At 47.1% G+C, this 23829-nt stretch overlaps 8 protein-coding genes across 8 annotated transcripts; 4 read left to right on the top strand and 4 right to left on the bottom strand.

Moving 5' to 3' along the window:
- Positions 1 to 7186: 7186 nt before the first annotated feature.
- Positions 7187 to 9347, top strand: PGRI_022820 (protein phosphatase regulator GAC1; the record flags this gene model as incomplete). Its single annotated transcript, XM_040789995.1, has 2 exons — positions 7187 to 9034; positions 9087 to 9347. 2 exons carry the CDS (start codon positions 7187 to 7189, stop codon positions 9345 to 9347), a joined length of 2109 nt encoding a protein of 702 aa, XP_040646948.1.
- A 1309-nt stretch (positions 9348 to 10656) lies between these two features.
- PGRI_022830 (histone H4) lies at positions 10657 to 11286 on the top strand (the record flags this gene model as incomplete). Its single annotated transcript, XM_040789996.1, has 2 exons — positions 10657 to 10666; positions 10985 to 11286. 2 exons carry the CDS (start codon positions 10657 to 10659, stop codon positions 11284 to 11286), a joined length of 312 nt encoding a protein of 103 aa, XP_040646949.1.
- A 479-nt stretch (positions 11287 to 11765) lies between these two features.
- PGRI_022840 (agmatine deiminase family protein) lies at positions 11766 to 12917 on the top strand (the record flags this gene model as incomplete). Its single annotated transcript, XM_040789997.1, has 1 exon — positions 11766 to 12917. One exon carries the CDS (start codon positions 11766 to 11768, stop codon positions 12915 to 12917), a length of 1152 nt encoding a protein of 383 aa, XP_040646950.1.
- A 238-nt stretch (positions 12918 to 13155) lies between these two features.
- PGRI_022850 (uncharacterized protein) lies at positions 13156 to 14682 on the top strand (the record flags this gene model as incomplete). Its single annotated transcript, XM_040789998.1, has 1 exon — positions 13156 to 14682. The coding sequence occupies one exon, from the start codon at positions 13156 to 13158 to the stop codon at positions 14680 to 14682; it is 1527 nt and encodes a 508-aa protein (XP_040646951.1).
- A 754-nt stretch (positions 14683 to 15436) lies between these two features.
- On the bottom strand, positions 15437 to 16132 carry PGRI_022860 (GNAT family N-acetyltransferase; the record flags this gene model as incomplete). The annotated part of the gene is made up of 1 exon (XM_040789999.1): positions 15437 to 16132. One exon carries the CDS (start codon positions 16130 to 16132, stop codon positions 15437 to 15439), a length of 696 nt encoding a protein of 231 aa, XP_040646952.1.
- Positions 16133 to 16627: 495 nt separating this feature from the next.
- Positions 16628 to 18186, bottom strand: PGRI_022870 (putative mitochondrial carrier protein; the record flags this gene model as incomplete). The annotated part of the gene is made up of 2 exons (XM_040790000.1): positions 16628 to 18052; positions 18151 to 18186. The coding sequence occupies 2 exons, from the start codon at positions 18184 to 18186 to the stop codon at positions 16628 to 16630; spliced, it is 1461 nt and encodes a 486-aa protein (XP_040646953.1).
- A 407-nt stretch (positions 18187 to 18593) lies between these two features.
- Positions 18594 to 20325, bottom strand: PGRI_022880 (uncharacterized protein; the record flags this gene model as incomplete). Its single annotated transcript, XM_040790001.1, has 2 exons — positions 18594 to 20003; positions 20056 to 20325. 2 exons carry the CDS (start codon positions 20323 to 20325, stop codon positions 18594 to 18596), a joined length of 1680 nt encoding a protein of 559 aa, XP_040646954.1.
- A 414-nt stretch (positions 20326 to 20739) lies between these two features.
- Positions 20740 to 21354, bottom strand: PGRI_022890 (GNAT family N-acetyltransferase; the record flags this gene model as incomplete). Its single annotated transcript, XM_040790002.1, has 1 exon — positions 20740 to 21354. The coding sequence occupies one exon, from the start codon at positions 21352 to 21354 to the stop codon at positions 20740 to 20742; it is 615 nt and encodes a 204-aa protein (XP_040646955.1).
- Between the last annotated feature and the right edge of the window lie 2475 nt (positions 21355 to 23829).

Genomic DNA, 23829 nt, shown 5'->3' on the forward strand with positions numbered 1-23829 from the left:
CAGCAAGTTTTGGAGTTCCGGAAGTAAACAAGAGGTGAAGACCGAGGGTCGTAAATGTGGGAGGTTGGCTCCACCAATGGACCGGTGATCTCCCGCTTTCACCTTCACCTTCACTTCTCACACTTTAATACTTCAACTTCGTATCTTCCCTTTGGATATGGACTGTGGGAGGATTTTGCCTACCACTATTACAAAGCGGTTGAGTTAGTTTCTGCCCGATGAAACTTGAAAATGGTTGAACATAGTAATGGGTGGAAGATGGAAGATAGTAGTCTTCCATTGTCTAGGAAGATTATAGGCCTTAGGCGGAAAAAGGGCTCAGAGATTTCAAAATATTATCTTAACATGCAATTTGTTGTGAGATTCCCTATGTCATAGCTTAGATAGAAGCTCTAGACAGCAAAGAATATCAGTACATCTTGCTGCAATAACAAAGGAACGAATTGACCGAGATCCCTGTCTTGAACATCAAGTTCCAAATGGTCACTGGACTGCGATATCCTCATCAAAGGTCGTACCGCGGGGTATATGCTACACAAAGACCTTGTCAAAGAAACCCTGCGAAAATAAATGTATATGCCTTTCCTCCATAGAACAAACCAAGCGGTCAACGGACTCAAATTCAAACCCGATACCGGTACACCAGGTCCGCATAGCGTGTTCAAAACCAGACTATATGGATCTGTCCTATTCTTCGCCATCTCCCCGACAAAACCACCTATTCGCCAACGCAATGGCGGCAAAGATGCAGGACACGTCCCTCAACGCCATCGAAGCACAAAACGCACGGTCCATTCGCAAAGACAGAGGTACCTCCTAGTGACAACGCAATACAAGTCCGAGCACTGGTCCCTGAGCAGGACCAGGCCGGCCGAGAAGAAAAAGTTTCAGTCAAGTTTTAGTATAGTCCTACCGCCACAGCGGGCGGGACGGAGGGATGATGACCCCCAGCGAAAGAAAAAAGCGGATAAAGAGAAGTCTTTTTAGACCTCGCCTCTCTTGTGGCAAACACAGCAGTTTCCCATCCCTACGGTTGGACCTAGTTATCATTGGTAGCGGTGAAGGGTTGCCTGCTAGAAAGCGAAGAATTGACTTTGGAAAACCCATTTCCTCGGAGTCTGAGCACATTGTGAGCCCGGAACGTCGGAACTAGACCTGTTATGGGTGTCATGTGAGGGAAGGTGAACTTTATGTGTTTCTATGTTTCGTGCATACCTCGCGTGGGAGTTAGACGCTGTCTTTCCTCACGGATCATCCGGCGCAAGATGCATGTTGTGATCAGATGCGTGCGATGACTGTCAATTTGCGGGGAAGGTCTGTGTCGAGCTCGGCTTCTAGGGCCCGGTCACTGGCTCCCGCTGTGGCTTGATAATAGGGAGGAGAATATAGCTCTAGAGGTCTTGGACGGCAGGAACATCAGATCTATTCGTCAGCTCGTGCGTTATCAATTCGCTGGGATTTGTTTGCTTTGTCTCGTGATACTACCTTGTCAGCTGTTTACTGGGGCATGAAACACCTCGGAAGACTATTAGATAGTAAGGTGATGCTCTCGCTCGGACAGTATGAGGTGGCAGATGCACCCCGCAATTGAGAGGCGCAGGGCTACAGGCCATACTCACCTCGGCTTATAGCAATGTCCGTGGAATCCGAGAACATTACTCTGTGTTCAGGATATTGCCTTTTTGGTTTAGCCATAAGATTAGTCTGCTTATGCGGACTATAGCCTACAGTATATATGAGATATTAATAAGTTAAACTAGTTACCTACTATGCACCTACATATCTTGATAAAGAGGTTGCTAGGATGGTTCCTTTGAGCTCTTAAATATCCAGTAATTGGCTGACAAAACAACTTTGATAGCAAGAAAGGGTAAACGATCACCCTACTAGCGATTATAATTACTCAGATACTCCTAGACCTGAGGCTATAGATGAGCGACTTGATCATCGTCCATTCCAGGCCCTAAAGATTCTACCCCGCGTACTTATCTTTGAATTCAAACGTTAAAGTGTATTCAAAGAGACTGGCAAGGAGGGCCGGATTTCCGATCTCGAAGGTTTAACAGGCGTTAATTCTCGTATCAGAAATGAGTCTATAGCGCTGGCGGGATAACGCCTCTCCCGCTGGTGGAATGATAACAGACCCAAATCAGCCAATCCTCTAGCTTCGGGGTATTGTAACCGAGTGCTGTTTGATTTCTATTTATGGCTTGATCTTTAGGTAATCGTTCTAGTGAAGTAGTGACTCACTATAATTTATAACCTTGTAATTAACCGAGATACGGGAGATACCTATATCAATTGAGGTCTTTATTAATCTATCAAATCCAACTTACAATTAAATCAACCTGCAAAGCAATTGCGGAGATATAACCCTGCAACTTCGGGGTACACCTGCAAGTTGCAAATCATTTTCCCCATACCTATAAGACAAAATTCATACCAAGCGCAAAGTATAAAAATGCCATGTCAACATGAAACCCCTGAGATAAAACCCACATCCAACAGCCCAGAACGACCAATGCACTGACCCCGTCATGCATAGCAATTGTCAGTTCGCCGCACTAATGCAAAGCCTTATGCACGGCCGCGCAGACGAATCAAGCTATCCACGCCCCACTATCACCGCACTGTCGAGTAGTAGCTCCGGGATCGCGCGCACTGACTACCGCGCCTCCGTTCTGGCCGGTGTTGGAACTTGGTGGGGGTTGCTTTGGGGCCCTTTCTCGCATGCTATGCATAAGCGTGGGGCGGGGCTGTTCCAATATACTTACTTCGAGGCTAGCGACTAGTTATCTGTGGTATAGGTGGCTTCCTGAAGTATATGTTCAATATATTTTGATATCAATGTTACTATGATATGCACTAACATGAAAAAGGTCCGTGCTTTTTCTATAGTACACATCATGTATACCACCTAGATGTATACGGAATCGACCAAAGCGGCTGTCCCTGATCGTCTATCCATCTTGCCAGTGGTTGATTGCCAAGATGTGTAAGGTGGTGCCACTTGCTCAACAATTTTTTTTTCCCTTGGGAGATACAACGTCCGGGATACAGATTCCCCTTGGGAACGTGTATGGCCCGCAGGGATGTTGGAAGGTCAGGTGGTGCTCGGTGCAGTGCATTGCAGAAGAGGCGCGTCTAGGATTTGCGTGACGTGCGACATTGCATAGTCAGCTAATATGCACTGCTTGCGTGCGATTTTCTTATTCTTGAGCTATCAGTAAGCTGGCGGGCCAATCATGGTCCGATTCTCTATCATGCATCATAAATTTGAAATGCCCAGAGTCGAAACGGTTGAAACGTCTATTCTGTGCTACACATAATTAATTGGGAGGGTTGGCATATCACAACATACAATTGTATGGAGGTCTAATCGGAATGGTGCATCCACATCGCCGACGGGTGTGCCCATTCGAGTGTGTTTCGATTACGATATCTGGGCAAGATTGTATTCCTACAGCCATAGTGCAGCGAACCACCTCCCATTCGCAGATTCTCCAGACCTAGTCACTGACAACCAGATGCAAATCCCGGGGTATAACTCTATCACTCGCGGGGTAAGAAAAAGGGATCAGAACGCATGTCAGCGTCGCTCCGATACCCGGGCTCCGCATCAACTCCGAGTTCGCAATATATGCATCACGAATGCAAGAGCTGACGCCAGCCGTATCCACGCGGGGCAGTTGGATCTCTCTAGCACAAGCGCTGCCCCTCTCTCATTTCACAGCCCTGGTCTCATTAATGCATACTATGAACACTCCATTTCCTTTTGTTCTTGGCAAGCAGTGACCGCAGTCTGGACAGGCCCGCTGCCCAAAGCGGGTGCGTGTTTTACCACCAAGCTGAACCAGGATGCTTAGCAGTATTGGGTTGAATTGCGCGAGACGATCCTCGGGAAACTAGGCTGGCGATGAGGGTCTGAGTTCAGCCACCAGTAACGCCCTCGGGGTGAGTTGCAGTTTAGAATTGCTGCCTGCGAGATAGGGCAAATTCCAAGGAGCACACCACTCCGTTGGGAAATGTGTCAATTTGTACAGGCTCAGGTTGTAAATTGCAAACTGCAGTGTGAGATCGCATCTGGGCGATCATTTCAAGAGTAGGTTAGCAAAGACTCCCATTTCGCCATAAAGTAAGATCCTAAGGCTGAACTCTGTGATCTCAAGGTTCAAACATGAACACAGTATATTTCTGATAGGTGCTAGTCTGACCGCTTCGGCGCTTCGACCCCATAACACGTTCTAATATGTATTCAAGGGGTTGCGGGCCATGACCGGATTCGGGTTTCCCGTGGACCGGACAACCGATGGAGGGGTAGATTTCGGGATTGAATTAGAAAAAGAAAAGAAAAGAAAAAGCAAATAAAAAGACCAATAAAAAAAGTGCACGGAAGTTTCCAGGGTCTCGGCAAGAAGGGGCTAAACGGACGTTATCGCCCTGCAGTTCGGAATGTTGCGACCTTGCCGCTTCACCGAGAAGTTCATATTGGCAATGAGGATCCAGAGAATGAGATGTATCGGGTACGCCCGTAGGCTCGAGTATCCATATTCAGTCAGTGGATACCTGGTACGGAGTAGGGTCTTGCGGGAAAACTCCATCAAAAGCAGTGGGGGGAAACCTGGAGATCAACACCATACGCCTTGTGCAGATCAGAAGCGTTCGAGACTGTCAGACGAAGGTCGAGATGGGTACCCACCATGAGCCAGGGGTTCAGGGTTTCGCCAATCTCGTGGGATGTCCGAGGAGATCACTGAGAAATAGAAATAAATCGCCATAACGCCATATGAAAGCCACTTGCAGCCACTGTATTTTGTTGGGATAGTTCAATGGATACAATATAGAGTGGCGAAAAGAGAAAACTCTGCGACGCTAAGACAGAACAAAGGGGTTGGTGGTCCGGGCGTAGGCGTTTAACGAGAATAGTATCATTGGGGTCTAGAGCTCTACTTGCACTTTGTAAATATTTTATAATAATTGCCATTTGCCTAGTATGACACTTAATTGGTGAGACATGGAAAGAGTCTACTTGGGGGCTGAAGGAATCGTGAAACGTAGAATCCAATTTAGATATACTATGTAATATACTATGTACGGAGTAGGCAAGAGGTTTTTACAGTGAACTACAACAAACCTTGGAATGTATAGGCTCATGCCACTTTAACTTTTTAGAAGGAGTATATAAAAAAATACCATAAGAAGTTGTGAATGTCTTGGAGTACAGGAAAAAAAAAAGATTTAATGCTGCACGAGCGACCGGGGGTCCAGACCTCCCGCCAAGTCGACAAAAACCAAGGCAATCGGGGACTATCAAATGTGCCTTGACATCATGGACTATCCGCGTGGAATTACCACGTATTGTTTCACTCTATACTTCGATATATGATTCTGCATTCGGACATTGGAATTCTCTCTGGATTGTACAATCCAGTTGGAAACCTGAATTACTATCTAAATTCTATATTCAACGTTTCCATGTCTTGATACTTATCTTTATACTGTTCTATCTCCAATATCTAAGTCCCGGCTTTTGACGGCACGTTCGGTGGAGCCCCATAGATCCACCAAATTCCGGAGTACAGCACAACGAGACTATGAATGCACGTCAAGGGATTATATACATAAACCGGGCTTCTTTCGATATCTACGTAGTTGGACCATGGTCGTGTCGCGGGAATGTCTCGCGTTCCACTGCAGACAAGTTCATCTGTAGAGAACATGATCCAAGATTCTCGGAAGTGTCAAAAAAGTCTCGATAACAGTGTAGCATGATCAATCGAATTTACGTTCAAGACGTGGTATTCGTCCTTTTGTCCCTTTTTTTTCACTCTGCGTTTCATAACCTTTGCATTGGAAAATTACAACTTCATCTTTGAAGACGGTGTAGTCGCAGGGATAGAATTATGCTTCTAGCTCTTGCATGGATGTATCCCTAGTTACCTGTGCGTGAACAAAGTCTACAAGGAGATTCGGGGATAAACAGGTTTTTCGGCGATCCATAAATCTTGGCCAATCTTTTAACCACGCCCCTTTAGCAATTGATAAGAGAAGAATCCTTATACAATTGGACGATAGGATAATTCGGTTTTCAACCCCAGACTCAGTTTGATGTTGGAATTATGGGTGATACAAAATGATATGCATGTCAAAAAAAAAAAAACAGGGAATACAGGTTGAAGCAAAGTTAGTGTACATGGGCCTCTTTTTAGTGTGGAGGTCCGCTAAATGTGACACTAAGGAACTACACATTATCTTGCAATGATCGTCTCAGACCACAGATATCGGAGAATTCGGGAAAAGTCAACCGTGGATATCTGGGGATATATACGATTTAGGACGTTCACGGGTATATTGTATTGGATATTAGACATTTAACTAGGAATACAACATACATAGAAAAATAGAAATAGGAAAATGATAATGATTGAAATGATTGAAACGATCTAAAAATTAAAATAAATTAAAAAAGAAAAAAAAACCAGGAAGTTATCCCCCACCTCCAGGGCTATACGGGACGCACTGACCTTAACAGTCCTATGCAAAGCAGACGCACCTGGACAATAATTTTCTGGCGCTTGGAGAGAGATCTTTATTTATGTTCCACTTTTTATTTTTTTATTTTATTTTTTGGATTTCTCTCAAAAGCTATAATACCGGATTATTTTATCCTTCTTTTCCCTTATCATCGGTCATAGCGGGAATGGCTTGATTTCGCCTTAAACTTCCAAGGTCTAGTACTTCCAAGGTACCTTTAAATCACCTCATCTCTCCCTCTACGGCTGTGCCGGCTTGCACTTCTTTTTTTTCGGCTCTTTTTTTTTAATATATGTACATCTCATCTTTTTTTATTTTTGTATGTTAAACTTTTCCCGATACTTTGGTTAATACCTACTCTACTTCAAAAAGGTATAAGCTCACTCCCTCCCTCCCCCCCAAGAACCCAATTCCCTTTTATCAGTTTTCTTGAGGGTATTACCTGTCATACCATCTCCCATTCGCACCTTCCTCAAGTGTTACCTCCCCTTTTTATGGTTCCTATGGCAAGGTATCTTCGCCTCTTTTGCCACTCCAAGCTCGCCACCAATTTAATGAAAGCGTTACTGACGGCACAGCTACTTCACTTCATTGTGAATTGAACCTTTCTTATCTACTCCCCTTCTTGTGTTGAGACACACAAGTCGGCCGGATGCCATACACTGCGCCGGTGAAGACGTTGCTCGCCGCGCAGCATATTGAATACTCAAAACCAACCGAGCCCGGCGAGCGGCCCGGTTTGGTTCGATCTTCCTCGGGACGGGTTCAGACTTCCCGTTCATATTCCTCCACCTCATACACCCGTCGTCATCGGAGGAGTCCTTCGAACAAACCGACAGTGCATTCCGCTCCAGAATCCCCAGCTCGGGCCTCCCCCTCAATCGATCCACATGCTAGTCTCCGCCAGTCTCCACCACCTATAAGCAATGCTATCATCCCTCCCGGGGCGGTAATCTCCCCTCCTGAGTCTGCACTGAACTCCAGTGATGAAGAATCACCATACTGGAATGGTGAGGGTGTGAAGTTTGATGAGCTGGAGGCTGCCGTTCGATCGATTAAATTGAGGAGGGAGAGTTCCCCGGAAAGAATGGGTCAATCAGATTCAGAAACCTCGGCTGGGTCCTTGACTGCGGAATCGACTGAGGCAAAGCCCACTCGACCCAAGCTCCCCCACCTACCATTGTCCAAAGAAGCTCGCAAGATCACTCACTCTCGATCATCCACTGAAACTGCCATCGAGTTGGCTCGGGAGCAGGCACTGACTAGCTCGCCCGAAGAAAGTGATGTGGAAATGTCATGCAAGCCTGCAATGGTCCGTAAGAAGTCAGGTGAGCTCGTTCGACCTGCTCTTCGTCCTTCTTCGGCACGGCGACGACCATCTAGTATGCCTGGAACCCCCGTCTATTCCAAGGCGGTGCACTTCGACTCCCACTTGGAGCATATTCGTCACTTCCTCCAGCTGGACCGGCCATTGGCTGTCAGCACTGAAACATCACCCGTCGATACCCACGACAGCAAGGCTGAGTTTCCCTTTGGATCTGGTGCTGAATCCCGGGGTCCGTTGTGGGAATGGGAGATTAAGCTTGCCAATTGGCCCAAGGATACCTCGTCACGCGCCACTCGTCCGGTCCGCCTTGAGCGGTTGTTTTTGTCGGCTGATAAGAGCACTTTGATTGGCACTGTGGCAGTAGCCAATATTGCTTTCCACAAGAATGTGACAGCTCGTTTCACACTGGATTATTGGAGGACTACCTCGGAGGTAGCAGCATCATACTGCCATGATGTTCGTCGCCAGCAAGCTGCAGATGGGTTCGATCGCTTTTCGTTTGACCTCAAACTGAATGATCAGGCCAATCTGGAGACCAAGACCATGTTCATGTGCATTCGCTATAACGTGCAAGGACAAGAGTATTGGGATAACAATGATACTGTGAACTATCAGATTGATTTCCACCAAGTGCCCAAGACCACCACGAGCAAGCCTCCGAGTGGCGGATCTCGCCCTGCTCTTCCACGCAGTCGATCATTCACCAGTTCTCATACCATGCGGCCGCACTCTATGCCGCCGAACTACGACTTCCCCGACCTCGGCGACAAGAAGCCATTTACAAACCCTTTCAATGGTGCGAATGATGCGCCCTTGGCTCGCACGCCCTCGGATGAGATTGATACAGTCGAGCCGCCTAAACGCCGTGAAAATCCCAAGGCATTTGGGAACCGATACGACTTCGGAGCGTCCCTGTCGGCTGCTATGCGGTCCAAAGCGCCTCTGGATCGGACTGCTATGACCGCCCGTGCGAAATCTGGGGAGACCGTAGTGTCAGATACCTCCAAGCCGACCAACAAAACCCCCAATTTTGAGCAGGATTCTGCTTCTGCAGTGAGCCATACTCTCCGCACCGGAGCTCGTGTGGAAGATCTGAAACCTTCATCTTTGGTATCTAGCAAGCCACAGCTCGAGTCTTCCGTGTACCGAGAGTTGGTTGATAAGTACTGCTTTGTAAGTTCCTCGACAGGAAATCTCACCTAGACAGTTAATTAACTTCTCATAGTATGGGTCTCCGCAAGGATCGAACCTGAAGGCACAACCATCGATCTCCAGCGGTCATGAGGGCGAAGCCCCAAGGCACATCTCTGCCCCAGCCTGTCCTTCGCCGCCTCTGTCTCCCCGCTCTCCTGCGCCTCTCAGTGCTCCTGTGGCTGTTAATCCACGCGCCTCTCCGCGACCCTCGGCTTCACCCATGTCTTTTCGCTATTCTTTTAACCGCGGTTTCATGACTGACCCTCACTCTCCAACCGTCATTAGAGGGTGAGTAACATAGACTGTTCTATGACAGCGTCCAACCTGGCTATCATCCTTCCGGTCGGCCTTCGAATAATATCGTTGACGGCTTTCGTGAAGGGGGTTCGAACTGGACAGACCCGTCAGCCCAATTTCCGTCTTTCTGAACCTGCCATCTATCAGAGCACTCTGATGGGTGGATTTTTTCTTTTTTAACCACCTCACCACACTACCTGCTATATCCCCTGTGGTTTTGATCAGCAGCACATGTGAGCGATTGTACAATCCTCTGCGATGCATAATAAACCGCGGAAGTTTCGTTGAATCATTCGCTGTGCGGCTCGCTACCACTAGTTGTCGGCCCAATTTATCGACGCGGCCATCCCGGTTTTCGTCTGGTGCGGCCATTCTCACTTTATTTCTGCGTGTCGCTTCGGCCACGCATGATGACGCTACGATTTCCTTTCTGAGGCATTTTTCGATTCTTTGCTGTTCTTTGCTGGATGGCCCTCCCTTTTCAACGCAAAAAGTTTTTAGTATGCAGCCTCCGCTCGTGATCTTGACGCATTCCACTTTATGGGGGTTTTTTTATTGCATGGTGTTCTGGCGTTTTCTGTTTTTATTTCGTCTGTTATTCCGGTTTCAAGTCTACGGATACGACCTACCTTTATGGTTGGACGTGGGAATGGGATATGAAGACGTGGGCATGCGAAAGTGATCCATGACTGCCTACAATATAGGCAACGCGACGTAGTTTTGAAATGACATGAGCCATGATGAACGCGACCGAATCGATCTTTCTCATTCGTAGATGATTAAGACAGCATTGAAGCAGAAATCATTCTCCCACTAGTCAACAAAAACGCTAGTCACGCGTTGACAATCCAAGGAGTATGTAGATAATATGGAGTTCACATTCATTCGAGTGGAGTCCTGGTATATAGTTCCCGATTAGGCTAGCTCCATTTCTTATCTTATCACCACGTGACCAGTATCAATGTCGTTCGACGCTGGAAAATGCGGGCGCGGCAATGCCTGGTAGATGCGCTGGAAACCGACCCTTCATAACGCCCTTTTTCTTTTCCCCCCGCCCACCAATCACCGCCTCATTGCAGAATGATGGGTAAATCTCGCTCGCTTACCTAAAATACTCATTTCCCGGATCACGCGTAATCGCCCTTATTTAAACTGCCTTCCCCCTCCATTTAGTCATTTTCTTATTTTCCCCTCTCTTAACCTCAACGCCAACCCATCAAGCGCGTGTTTTTCATCGTTTATCGTCAACACAGACGTCGATCCATCTACATTTCTAATACTTTCAATTCTTCATATCTGAAACTATGTCTGGACGTAAGTATTACTGTCTTTTCATGTCTTATTGCCATTACCCCTATTTCTTTGTTGTCGGCGTGGCAAGGTGAAGTCCAAAATAAGGAACTGATGATGTTCCTGTCGACACGTGATTCAAGCCTCAGGCATCAACTGCATCCCACCTTTCCTAATTAGGAAAAGCTATTGACCTTTGCGCATCTTAACACAACCTCCAACCACCTCACCTCCCTATACCCCCCTACCTCTCATCCTATTTTATTTTCTACTTCCCATATACCCACTGAACCCTACTACCCTCATAAAATTCTTTAAACAAAAACTAACAATTCCAAACAGGCGGCAAAGGCGGAAAGGGTCTCGGCAAAGGCGGCGCCAAGCGCCACCGCAAGATCTTGCGTGACAACATCCAGGGAATCACCAAGCCTGCTATCCGTCGTCTCGCCCGTCGTGGTGGTGTCAAGCGTATCTCCGCCATGATCTACGAGGAGACCCGCGGTGTGCTCAAGTCCTTCCTTGAGTCTGTCATCCGTGACGCCGTCACATACACTGAGCACGCTAAGCGTAAGACCGTCACTTCTCTCGACGTCGTCTACGCCCTCAAGCGCCAGGGCCGTACTCTCTACGGTTTCGGTGGTTAAATTTGTCTTACGACATGAATGGCCTTGAGCGATCTTGCTACTCACTCACTGTACGTGACGTGATGTGAAGGCTTTATTTAATGCGCTACGGTGTGATGGGTCTGGATTTTTTTTTCGTGCGTTAACGGTTATGGGGTTTATGGGATTTTTTGGGACTATTTCTTCGTCCGAGATTGGGATTGTCTTTTGGGTAATGGACTAAGAGTGTCCGTATCTAGTTGCTGATAAGCTCTCGAGTTGACTCTATAGAGTTCAATACAACGTCTGCTATCGCTCATGTGTCCTTCAGTGTAGTTGGTTGTAACAAATAATTGAGAGTAGTTTGACTAGACTGGCTATGCTGGGGGTGTCATCGTAAAGCGGAGAGTCACGGGCGGAGAGAGTCCCCCCAAACTTTAAATTATTCTTTCAAAACATAGCTTGCAGCTTCCACTCACCTCTTATACGGACTGTCCATTAGCATTCCAGCCATTGCAAAAATGGCTTCATCTTCATTAAAGGCTGGAAGGTTTTTCTTACCCCCAGAGACTGCCCGTCATGCAGCGACCATTCTCGGATTCCCATCCCAAGTCTCTATCGCCTCGAGGTACTACGAAAGCGCATGTGTCGACATAGCTAATCTGACCTCTGTCATTTCGGTCCATGAACCAGTTCGACTATACACGCGCCCGGAAGATATCCACAAAGCAAAGTCAATGGTCAGCCAAGCTATCACCAAATACCCAAGTAACATCTCCAACATCGTTGTTATTCCGTTCCCGACAAATCATCTCTGGGTGCGCGACACAGGCCCTGTCTATGTACGTGGCGTTGGCGAATCCATCAAGCAACGTTTCGCAATCAACTTCCGTTTCAGTGAATGGGGGAGAAAAAATGATATTGCCCACCACGAACGGGCTTCCAATGGGCCTGATGATTGGCCTGTGATGACACCTGAAAATATCGAAGAAAACACAAGTTTTGCCCGCAAGGTTGTCTTGGCGGATGCCTCCCCGTCTCTGGTGACTCTAGTGGAATCAAAGCTTTGTTTGGAAGGTGGTGCACTAGTTGTGGATGGGGAAGGTACACTTCTGGCCACTGAGAGCAGCATCATCAACGAAAATCGCAACCCGGGTCTTTCGAAGACCGAAGTTGAGACAGAGCTACGACGTCTCTTGGGCGTTGAGAAAATTATCTGGTTCCCCGGCAGAAAGAATTTGGATGTCACTGATGTGCATGCTGATGCTGAAGTCAACTTTATCCGGCCCGGAGTTGTCGTCCTCTCGCGACCCCATTCTAGTGTGCCAAGGCCATGGTTAGATGTTTATGAAGAGATCAAAGATATTCTGGGACAGTCAGTCGATGCGAAGGGTCGTCCTTTTGAGGTACACACAGTAGACGAGCCAGACCCGAAGGTCTTTGGGGTCTTGTCTTGCAGTGACCCGGCGACCAACTATGTGAATTTTTATTTCGTCAACGGGGGGCTTATACTTCCACAGTTCGGCGACATTCGGCGAGATCAGGAAGCACTGGTACTGTTTCAAAAGCTGTGCCCTGATCGCGTGGTTCGGCCTGTGTTAATGTCTGCACTTCCGTTGACTGGGGGGGTTATCCACTGCGCAACACAACCAGTTCTTTCTGTGGATGAGTGAATAGGTACTTGAATACTAAATAAATATCAAATTAACACCCTTGAAGATTAAATGAGATCTGATTTGAGAACCTAAAAAGGAAGTCCATGTGTCGATCTGCCCTCGGCTATGGGGAAATCCTGGGGAGAGCGGGGAAATCGGCCGATCTGACTTAAAGTCATAACAACTCTGACCAAACACGCTACCACAGAGCTACTCGGTAGTCTATTACTATTTCCACACGCGTATTTGTGCTAGAATGATGTCGCCAAAGTCCTGCGGCCACTACCATCTGAGTAAGGAGAAATATGCTGCAGCTGCAGGTGCAGGTGCTAGTCCGGCTAGTCCGGCATGCCTCAGATGTAGTGGTCTGAAGATTAGCTCCACCCGTCGCGTCAAGCGGATGGGACACCGCTCTCCTATCTCTCCTGTCTCTCCTGTCAACAACTTCGCACATGCGGATTTGCGACCTTCCAGTATCATGTTGCATCGCGCCAAGTCCAAAGAAATCGAGAGCGATGCCTCGTCTTCTTCATCTAGTCAGCGCTCATCTTCAAGCTCACCTCCCAGAGCTGACGAAGCTTGGACACCAGAAACCGATGTCGTGACGGTATCACCAGAGAAGTTACTCGCCGCCCCGAGCAACTTTGAAACGACATCAGATGCGCTGCGCACCGTTATGGACGTGGAACAATTCTCAATCATACATTTACCATTCATGTTAGGAGATAGCTTTATTCCGACATCCCAGAAGACTGTTTACGTTATTTTGCAACTATCCGCCCCCATCCTGATCGATGGATACCTGGCATTCCTAGGAGTGATGTCAAATTACCAAAAGTCCCTCGTTGTACGGCGGGACGAACCAGATATGAATAAGGCAGCGAAGGGATTGCAACGTCTGAGAAGTGTGAAAATCTCACATGACTACGACGCAGCTTGTGTTCTCTTCCTGGGCCAGACTATGTACGTGTTCAATGTACTCACGGCACCGTACTCCCGTACCGCCCACTCTATCGTCCGGAGCTCCCTCATCTCAGCCAAACCATGGCTTCCCAGATTGGTGCAAGCCCCTATCATGGACACAATAACCATGTCTCCGATCTTGATCGACACAGTCGAGTGTTTAGTACACCGTGAGATCCCTATAATACGACTCGACCCTCAACGTCGTGTCATCGTCGACCGCTATCTTGGTCTTTGTGCAACACTTCTACCTCATTTTTACGACATCTGCGAGTGTAGCAATACATTGAAGATAACCGCTCCTGATCCCGGATCCGAATCATACTCAGCTATTCATGACCAACTGGATGTAATAGAGGAGACGATTCGACGATGGCGTCCCCACACCCCTACCGGGCTGTTCGACAGCTACGGGAAGAATGCGGTTTTAGCAATGGTGACACAAGCGAATGTCTATCGTCTGGCAGGTTTACTAGTCATCCATCGCCTAAGATATCCGCTAGGAGTCGAAGACGAGGCAGCAGGGAAACTTGCGAATGGAATATTTTCTGAATTGTCATTCTTTGCCAAATCAGCGGTCAATATAAAGGAATCTAGTGCGTTACCTGTGGTGTTTCCTTTGACGATGGCTATGATTGAGATCGATGGGCCCGGAGAAGTGTTGATAGAACGCTTGGCCACCTCATTTACAGTCCAAAGTGCTAGTTCATGGCGGCTTCAGGAGTTTGTGAGGGTGGCTAGGGCATCAAAGGAATCTGGATATCAGGAGATTTGGTTTGAATTAGTTGATGCACATCTTCGTGTGGCAGTGCCACCATAGTCCTGAGCTGGTCTCAACAGCAATCTTTTTATGTATATTATTGTTTCAGTCATGTTTCTGCAGCAAGCTTAGGTATGAAGGCGGGGTAATAGGTAGCACTTCTCAATGAAACCAGAGTCTATCAGCCTTACCTATCTTGCTACGAGTTCATACTTTCCCTATATCTTTCTACAAGAGTGCGACATAGTCTGTAATTGACTGGCTCGTTTCACCAATTGGCCACGAACGGTTCCACTGGGTTCATGCACAGCCTAGCACTATGACCGCTGAACAAAGCCGTGCTCGCGTTTGCATCGTTGGAAACGGACAGGTCCTTGCGTGATTTTGTTTGGGATATTTAGCAGTGAAATGACTTTTTCCTAAAACACATACATTGCCACTATCCTCCGGGAATTGGATTATTTGAGCCTTGATACTAGAAAAAGATCGAATCGTGCAAGTGGTCACGCCAATTTCCAAATGTTCTATACCTAGCTCGTTCATTGCCGCAAGTGATACATCGTTTGGTTGCTAAAAAATGATAAACAAAATTTCACACCACAAACACCGCCTGACCATCTCCTGTCTGTATGTATAGTGCATAGTACTCATTAATCCAACTATCTCCAACCATGAAAATGCCCCCAAGTCAAATCCCTAACCTATACCTCCAAATCTCTCCATATTGAGGCCAGGCTAATCCTGTCGCAGATCGACAACTGTTCAATCAAACTGGAGCAATGAAACTTTCAACGATGTAGCCTCAGTTGCGCATTCATTGATCAGACACTTCAGGGAGAGAAGCACGATATGATTGAGCGGGCGCAACTCCTCTCAAAACCTCCCACTCATGCTCCAGCATAGACATAGTGACAATATCATGCCAAGCACGACAATGGTATACGGCCTCACGTTCACGACCTTCATCCACAAATCCAAGCTTTCTGTAAAGCCTCAATGCATTCTCGTTGTATGAGAATCCACCTATGACGATTCTATGCAGTGCAGCATGTTGGAATCCCCAGTCCAGTGCCCAGTTAATAGCTTCTCCGCCATATCCTTTCCCCCGATACCCGTCAATAAGAGAGATGCCTATCATTGCATTGCGATGATGGTCGTAGCCCATTCCAGTGTGGCTGAAAAGACTGATGTGGCCAATTGGGATTGGCTTGGCTTTTTTAACAGGTTGACTCGAGGTTTGAGCCTCTGAAGATTCCGTCCCTGTTTCGGGAGAAGTTTGAGGAGGAAGACATATGAGCACTCCTAGAAGGGATTCTTGGATAGTTTTGATGAATTCCTCTGCGGACTTTTTGGAAGCTGGGCGTGGGAGACGTCCAGTGCTCTGTGTTTGGATTATCTCATCGTTGATAATGTAATCCTGGAGAAATGCAATGTCCTCTTCGGAGTTCTCTGGGGCTCGGTAGACGAGTCGGCTAGACTTGGAAAGCTGTCCTAGGGGTGTTGGCGCCATGTTGGAAAACTAGAAATTGTTGGAATGTAAGCCTTGGTAGTTCTGGGAATTATCGATTGCTCTTTATAGCAAAAAAAAATAAGCCTAAGTGGGGTAAGATAAGTAGCTAGTCCCCGTAGAGTAATCTCGGGGTCCTGATTAGGTGGGCTAACAACGGAGTACTCCCGAGCCCCGAGCTCCGGACTTCGTATAGAAATTATATATAGATAGGTGGTATTTGACTCATAGCTTTCCCGGGCCCTTTTCTGCTCAGTAACCCAACCTAAGTCTTAAGAAGTGGTGTCTTATGAGGTGGTGCTAGAACTAGGCGATCATCCTAGATGGTAGTATGTTATTGACGAGTCAAGTGGCCGAGAAGACTAAGAGTCGATGCCGTCAATAACAAAATCACTGCAAGGAATGCGATTCTGTTATGTACTTCAGCCGCAAAACACGAGATCATCGTACAAGAATGCCTAAATAAACCCCAAAAGCACTATAATTTTAGCCCCCAAATCAATCCCGCGACCCATGATCCTTTGTCCAGAACCAATGATAAAGACTCTTCCACTCAGCCGCTTCATCCTCAACATAATCACCGACCAGCTCAGCTGTCTCATTAATCTCATCAGAAACCGATGAAACAGCACCCTTCAGACCTGAAGAAGCATCAATGCCACGGTTCGCACTTCTAGCAGCATCGGCGGCAACACCGCCAGAATTAGCACTCAGCAGCTCCTCGGCACTCTCCTTGGTTCTCTCTGCTAGGTCACGAGCCCCTTCCCGCGCGATCTCTGTATACTCCTCGGCCTGTTCACGGGCACGCTGAATAAGTTCGTCGGGCGTAGGATAGCGACGTCTCAGAATTAGAAGGAGATAGTAGCTCTTGACTATAAAAGCGTATACGGCGTCTTTTGCGAGCATTGTAAAGCCGTGTGAAAAGAAACCTTTTAGCATTTCACCCTGTAGACCAGCGTAGAGCCCTGGTATACCATCAGTGCGGGCGATGGTAGCAACTGTGCGAAGTATTTCGGGTGTGAGAGAGGCGAGGATAGAAGTCTGAGTCTTCTGCGCAGCTCCAGACTTAGATTTCGAGTCCGAGCTCATTACCTGAGCTCTGGTTTTCGCGAGGGAGAAGGGGTATGTGATTGATGAAGCGGCAACTTTGCTTAGGGCCGCCACCAGGAATGTCAAAGCCGGAGGGGGCTTGTCGCGCTTTGATCGTGGGAGGAGGGTCCGTTTGAGGAACTCATTGAGGAAAAACGTGAGAGATGGGTTCAAGGTAAGAATCAGGGTGGCCGAGTATCCAGACCAAAAGCCCAGTATACCCTTCTCGGCGCGAATGCGTGCTGCGATATTACTCGTTGACAAGTTCTTCGTATTTTCACCTTTTCGTCCCGCAGATGTCTGCTTGCGCGCGACAATATTCGAAAGTGGTGTGGTGAATAGCTTGGCAAACGAGCCAGCCAAGATACCAACGACAAGTTCGTCCATTATCGGGAGGACTATATTTTTGCTCTTGGCAGCTCGCTCTGCGCCTACATGCGCGACTATCCTTTTCTGACGGATGGCACTATATGCAAGGAAGAAAAGGAACGAATCCGCGATGGTCTTCCAAGTATCCTGTGCCAGACCAGGGTAAAAGCCGGCGATGCCTTGCTGTGCATATATCTTGCGGGCAGCATCCACCACGCTGTTATATTCTTCGTCGGCATTCTCATCATCGTCTGATTTCTCGCTCGAGTTGCTGCCTTTCTGCTTCTGGGTCTGTAGACGGGCGACGATGACACTGAGGGGATAGACGACCACATTGGAGATGGCTGCGCCAACTGCACCGGCAGTTGCATTCCCTAGGGCCGGGAGAGCTGGTCCACGGAGAGCGGCAGATTTCCAGTCGCGCGGGTCATGGGCCTCGTAGCGGTAGGAGGGATGGTAAACGTCCTTGGATACGGCATGTTAGTATAGTCTGATGGAGGTGTAGGGAAGTAGATGCGGATGTATGAGGAAATAGGGAAGCTAGCTAGTTTTACAGCACACACCAGCTGGGACTCGTATGATAGCTTGTATTCAGCCATGGCTCTGCTCGGGCTAGTTCGAAATCTGGTGCTTGAGGATAATTGATGGTTATTATTCTGCGGATTGGGCCCCTCAACCTCTGATATCCGTTTCAATCAGGATTCGAGGCATGGGTAATTTATTTCCAAGATTATTTGAAATGATAATATTTACAGAAAGTGGGAAGTTTCTCAATTAACTACGAACGTGATCTCTTGGGTTAAAAGCCGAGGTCCACTGCGGAGGGATTACGTCATGTCGATCATATGTCTCAGGCCACAAGGCAGTAATTTCTTGCTTACTCATTACATACAAATGGCATTGCTTCATCTCTCATCCCAATATTCACTTATCCCTGGGATCAATCACAGATTCCTCCCCCTTTCCCCCCACCACCATCCCCCACCCCCAACTCTGATTCAAATAATCAATGGAGATCGTGATTCATCGCACCTCGCCGAGTGAATGGATGTGCCCACTGAATCTTGCCGTCAAACCCCCAGTCGATCTTCTTATTTGGGCAAGATACTCGTGACTCCCCGGTGATCCAAGATCTGACATAATCGGTAGAGTTGTCAATTGTTGTCAATTTCACTCCAGCTTGGTTTGCGGCTTTGGAGAGTGTCTCAAATAAGTGCTCGCCGTGATCCTCGAAGGGGGCCTCAATGATAATCTCCTTGAGGTGTTGAAATTGGTGAGCCTCTGATAGAATGGGCACCACTCTGCCGTAGAGACTTTGGGATAGCTTCTCACACAAGAGGATAAACTCAAGCCCATCATTAATTTGGACGATGTGCAGCTGCTCAAGTGACTTGGGAAGCAGCTCGTGCAAAGGTCTTCCACTGTTCAGTATTCCATCCTGGTCATATAGCCTCCAGAAGCGACCTTCAAAATATTCCATCTTCGATTCAGTCTGGACAAGATAGCCGGCTGATATTCGCAGTTTCTTCAAATGACGAAGACCCGCTAGGTCGAGAGGTTGAAGATACAACTCCTCGTATACCTTCCGGGCACATCGATTAATCGACAGTTCAAGACAGGTTAGGGTCTGAGATGTGTATTGAAGCGCGTGGCTCAGTTCCGCAGATTTCAGGACCCACCCCTTCTTATTCGTCCAGCCGCGTTCGTAGATGAATGTTTCCAACTTGTTGGCTGATTTGAGGAGTCTTCGGAGATTTGGGCCATTAAAGGTACAGTCACGAAGTTCAAGGTGAACGAGGCGTTGGCAATCGCGATATGCAGGTCTCACCCATAGCGGCAGGTTGGTCCATTTGGTGCCGAATACATGAGTCAAGGTGGGAATTTGAAGAAAAACCATAAGCCAGTCAATGTCAGCCGAGGGAAAGGTTCCATCGATCTCAACTTTCAGGTGAGTGAGCTTAGATAGCATAAGGGTTTGTGCACCAGCTACGACGCTGGTGCCCCCCGGACGCATGCCAGCCATACTCACCAAGACACGTTCAGTCAGGCTCCAGGCTGTGGTTGTAGGATCACGGGGTGGGTCATCACTCTCCATTGGCATCTCAAGGCGCTCTAGGGCAGGCAGATATCCCAAAAGAACGGCCACTAACGCGTCTGACCGTGGTGGATTGGGCTCAATGGCCTGCCCCAGTGACTCCCCCATTATCTTCCCCAATGGTATCTTCGTGGCTGCATCCACAATCATTTGATGATCTTCTGGGCAGAGGGGCTCGATAGTGAGCTGTTTTCTCTTTGGGTGAGATGCACTCAGCTGCCTGTGCGCGATGCAAAGGTCGTGTAGGTCAGTCAAATCGAGGGATTTGACAAGTATAGCAAGGTGAGGTTTGCGGAGCATCGTAAGAAGAAAGCGTTCTAGCTGTATTCGGCTTAAGCAAGTGCAATTAATTCATGGAAGAGGGGCATCATACGGAACGACGATCGGCGGGCCATGCCAAACCAGGCCAAATCCGGTAATGAGTAGGAGCCCCCAAAGATACATTAGCATACAACGTAGGCATTGCCATGTCATATAGCTCCCTGTTACAGGCAGCAAGACGACTCAGGGTCAAGGTGTCACGATCAAGGAACTCAATGATAAGAAGCTTGATTTCCGCAGGGAGATCCTGGAACCCCTTCTCTGGGACATGAGGGGTCGGATAACAGAGAGGGAGAAGGGCGATGGGAAAACAGAATGCCATGTTTGTTAGGTCCTGTATGCGATGGAAGAAGGGAGGAATGCTAGATTGGATGATGGAAAAGGTGACTGTGTGTGGGTGAGTGATGGAAAGTAGAATTAAATTGAGTAGAAATGAAGTGCGGAATCTGTTTCATAGACGGGTCATTTGGTCACCATGCCGATTGCTTACCTCGTCAAAGTCCCGCGTAGCTGCCTACAGAGATTGACGGCACTCATCGCACTATTACATGTAAAATATAAGGACCAGTGAAAATAGCCAGAAACAATCGTCTTTGCACCGTAACTTCCAGTGGCCTTAATCTGATATGAAGCGAAGATTCAGATAAATAGCGTAAAAGAAAAAGTTATTGAGTCGTACCTAGTAAGATAGAGGTATATCATGCATCGTGGAACAGGAGCGTGCAACTGTTCTCGCTCAATCATTCAAGTTATACACAGTCAGATCTTGGCTCATCCCAGGAAGCACATAAACAGCACTTTCTTTCCCTCCAAAAACCTTCAATTTCTTTACTCCTCGAGATTCGAACCCGATCTTCTCCAAAACCCTCGCGCTGTGGGAGTCATCCTTAGCACAGAACCCAAATGCCGAATCGACTCCAAGTTCTCTCCGCGCATATTTCAGCAATGTGACCCCCGCTTCGGTGGCATATCCCTTTCCAGTTTCCTCAGGTAGAATCGCATACCCTAGATCTGGTGCCAAATAAGAATTTGGTGGTTCACCTTTCATCAGCGACACGGTGCCGATGGGGGTGCTTTCAGACAAAGATGCACTCTCATGCGGCTTGAGCGAGACCACAAAGATGCCGTACTTATTTCGGGTATAGTCAGCGTGGACGCGGTTGCGAAGGAAATTGGCGGCCTTCTCTGGCGTATCAATGCCAGTGCGGCCGCAGGCTTTGATAAAATCTTCGGTGTTCCATAGTTTGACGAGGAAGGCACAGTGTGCAGGGGAGTCGGGTAAGAAGTAGGATATATGGAGGCGTTCACTAGGAATCGAAAATGTAGGAGATGCTGTGAATAGAGAAGCCATTTTTGTTTGATTCATATGACAGTTTAGTAGCCAGGGTACAATGAATCATCTGTAAAAGTAAGTAAGTGGTGAATTTAGAACATCCAGAGCCAAGTGGTATAATCAAGAGTGGGCAATTAACGAGCGTACTTAGATAAGCCTTAGACCAACCTTAAATTTTCCGCTAGTGAATTGTAATATAATGGAAATTTCGAAATATCGTTATCCGGCCCAGAGTCGGAAGCCCGACTGCTGAAGGCGTTTCTTGTTTCTGGCTGTTTTAAAATACAGCGATCTTCAAACCGTAAGCCAATCCCTGTCGATCATCTAGATAGCGGTTCGGCCCGGGCAATTATTACCGGTTTGGTCATTCCCCGCGTTATCTGGATCTTACCAGGTACGACCCGTAAATACATCCAAGTACACCAGTGACGATACTAAGGAATTACGGTTCGAACTAGTCATTGGACTCACTTCAAAAGCTATCGGTACATATGCATACAGGGTGTATCTTCTTTATAAACATGATGAATCCGGGTATCCGGCATCCAAACCGCCGGAAATAGGACAATAACCCATATATTCAATGTAACCATCCAAACGTACAACGTCTTCCAAGTCCATATATCACATATTGAGCTATACCAGGTGCGGTGTAGTGGTAAGGAATGCTGTTCGGATGAGAGCATCTTCGAGGGGCCATCTACAACCCATCCTGTCCGGGAGATCCCATTATATATATATATATATATATATATATATATTGTAGTAGATGGATAAAAGCAAAAGTCCAAATACTTTCTAATAACACGAATGTAACCTAATATAGCGAAACTTTAAACTCGTGCCTCTTTTCGGCTTGCCATTTTCGTAATCCATCAAAGTCAATACATTCATGTACCACCCCCCATCCCAGCCCGCCAGCTGTCAGCTCCGGTGGTGTTCCTGGTGGACTGGCAGGTTCCATAACAAGGAAATCCCCGCATGTAATGGAAAGACGGAGATATTCAAAGCAGTGATCAGTATGCTCTTTCCAGTCCGCTACTGTAGTTTCTGATTCGTTGACGGGTTTGCTGAGTTGAGATTCATATTGTCGAAAGCGTAACCGAACAACATTCTAATAAACCATAACACGATGTCAGATTACAATACTGAATGTGTCATTCTTTTCCTTGGACATTTGCCACTTACAAGACAATGAAGTTGGTGAAGGTTTGACAAAAGGTAGAATCGCTCATCCGTGTTATCCTCATGAAAAGGATCAGAAATACCCTTGTCTAGGCCATAATCCGATGGATTTTGCAGCCAAACAGAATCACCTCCTGCGTTTTGGAAATCAATACTTTTTCTTTCGCTTTTCTTCGCCTCTGGTGAGATAACAATAGAATAGCTTACCTTTCGTGATTTCTTTCCAGCCTTGATCGACGGTATCACCACTGCCATAGTACCTGTTGTCAGGCACAAATGGTATTTTTACCCGTTTATCAAAGATTTCGTTGGGTATAGGAGTGTTTAGATGTATTTGAACGGACACAGGCATCTTGAAGAATCCAAGACTGGTAAATCCAAGAGCAAGTCCCAACCCAAAGACAACGGGGAGAAGAATAAGATATGCCTTGGAAAGACCCTTGACTCTATGAGATGGCATGCTGGTTTCTTCCAAAAGAGTTTCGCCAGAGCCAGATCCTTCATCGTCATCATCATCATGCGGGTGTTTCTCAGGGAATGTATCTGGACGTGTATAACCCCTGGAAAATATTGATGGTATACTTGGAATTTTCATTTTAGCGGTGATTGAAGATGCTTAGAGTAAAAGCTATACCAATTTTGAGTGAAAGGCGTATATTTATATAAATAGAGCAGTAATGGTCGAATACGTATGCTAAGTGGAGCATAGTTGATTAACTAGTGCATGGCCTCGGATTGAAGGGCAATACAATCCCGATTCTAAGACCTGTATACTAGCACGGACTTGCTTCATATTACCCTCCCCGTGTTAACGGAAAGACCATCGAAAATTACTAGTATTTGCTGCAATTCATGCTCGTTCCAAGTCTGTAACTCGTAAGAATGCGTTGGTATGAAGGAATCTATTACAGCTTCCATGAAAATACTACGTACTATCCTTAGCTTGATGCACAATAAGCCACATTTATCTTATCATCGATGGCAATATTCGGTACGTAAAAGATTTATTGATAGAAAGGATTCATCGGACGCTGAAAGGGGAAGTCAAGTAATTGGCTCGGAGCACATAGCATCCCTCACAACTACCTCCGCGCTGCATTAGCACAATGTTCGATTTTCACAGGGAAGGCAAGGATAGCCGATGCAAGTCCGATCCTGCGAGTCGAGGGACGAGGGACGGCATAGAGAATAATCTTGGTTATGTGGCCGCAGGATGAGCAGCTTGCACGTACCGCTGATTCTATAAATACTTGGTGTGTTGACCATCTCCAATCTACTTTTTCATCGACGTCAGCATCGAAGTCCAAC

This window comes from Penicillium griseofulvum, assembly GCF_001561935.1.
Source record: "Penicillium griseofulvum strain PG3 chromosome Unknown contig_80, whole genome shotgun sequence".
NCBI lineage: Eukaryota > Fungi > Ascomycota > Eurotiomycetes > Eurotiales > Aspergillaceae > Penicillium > Penicillium griseofulvum.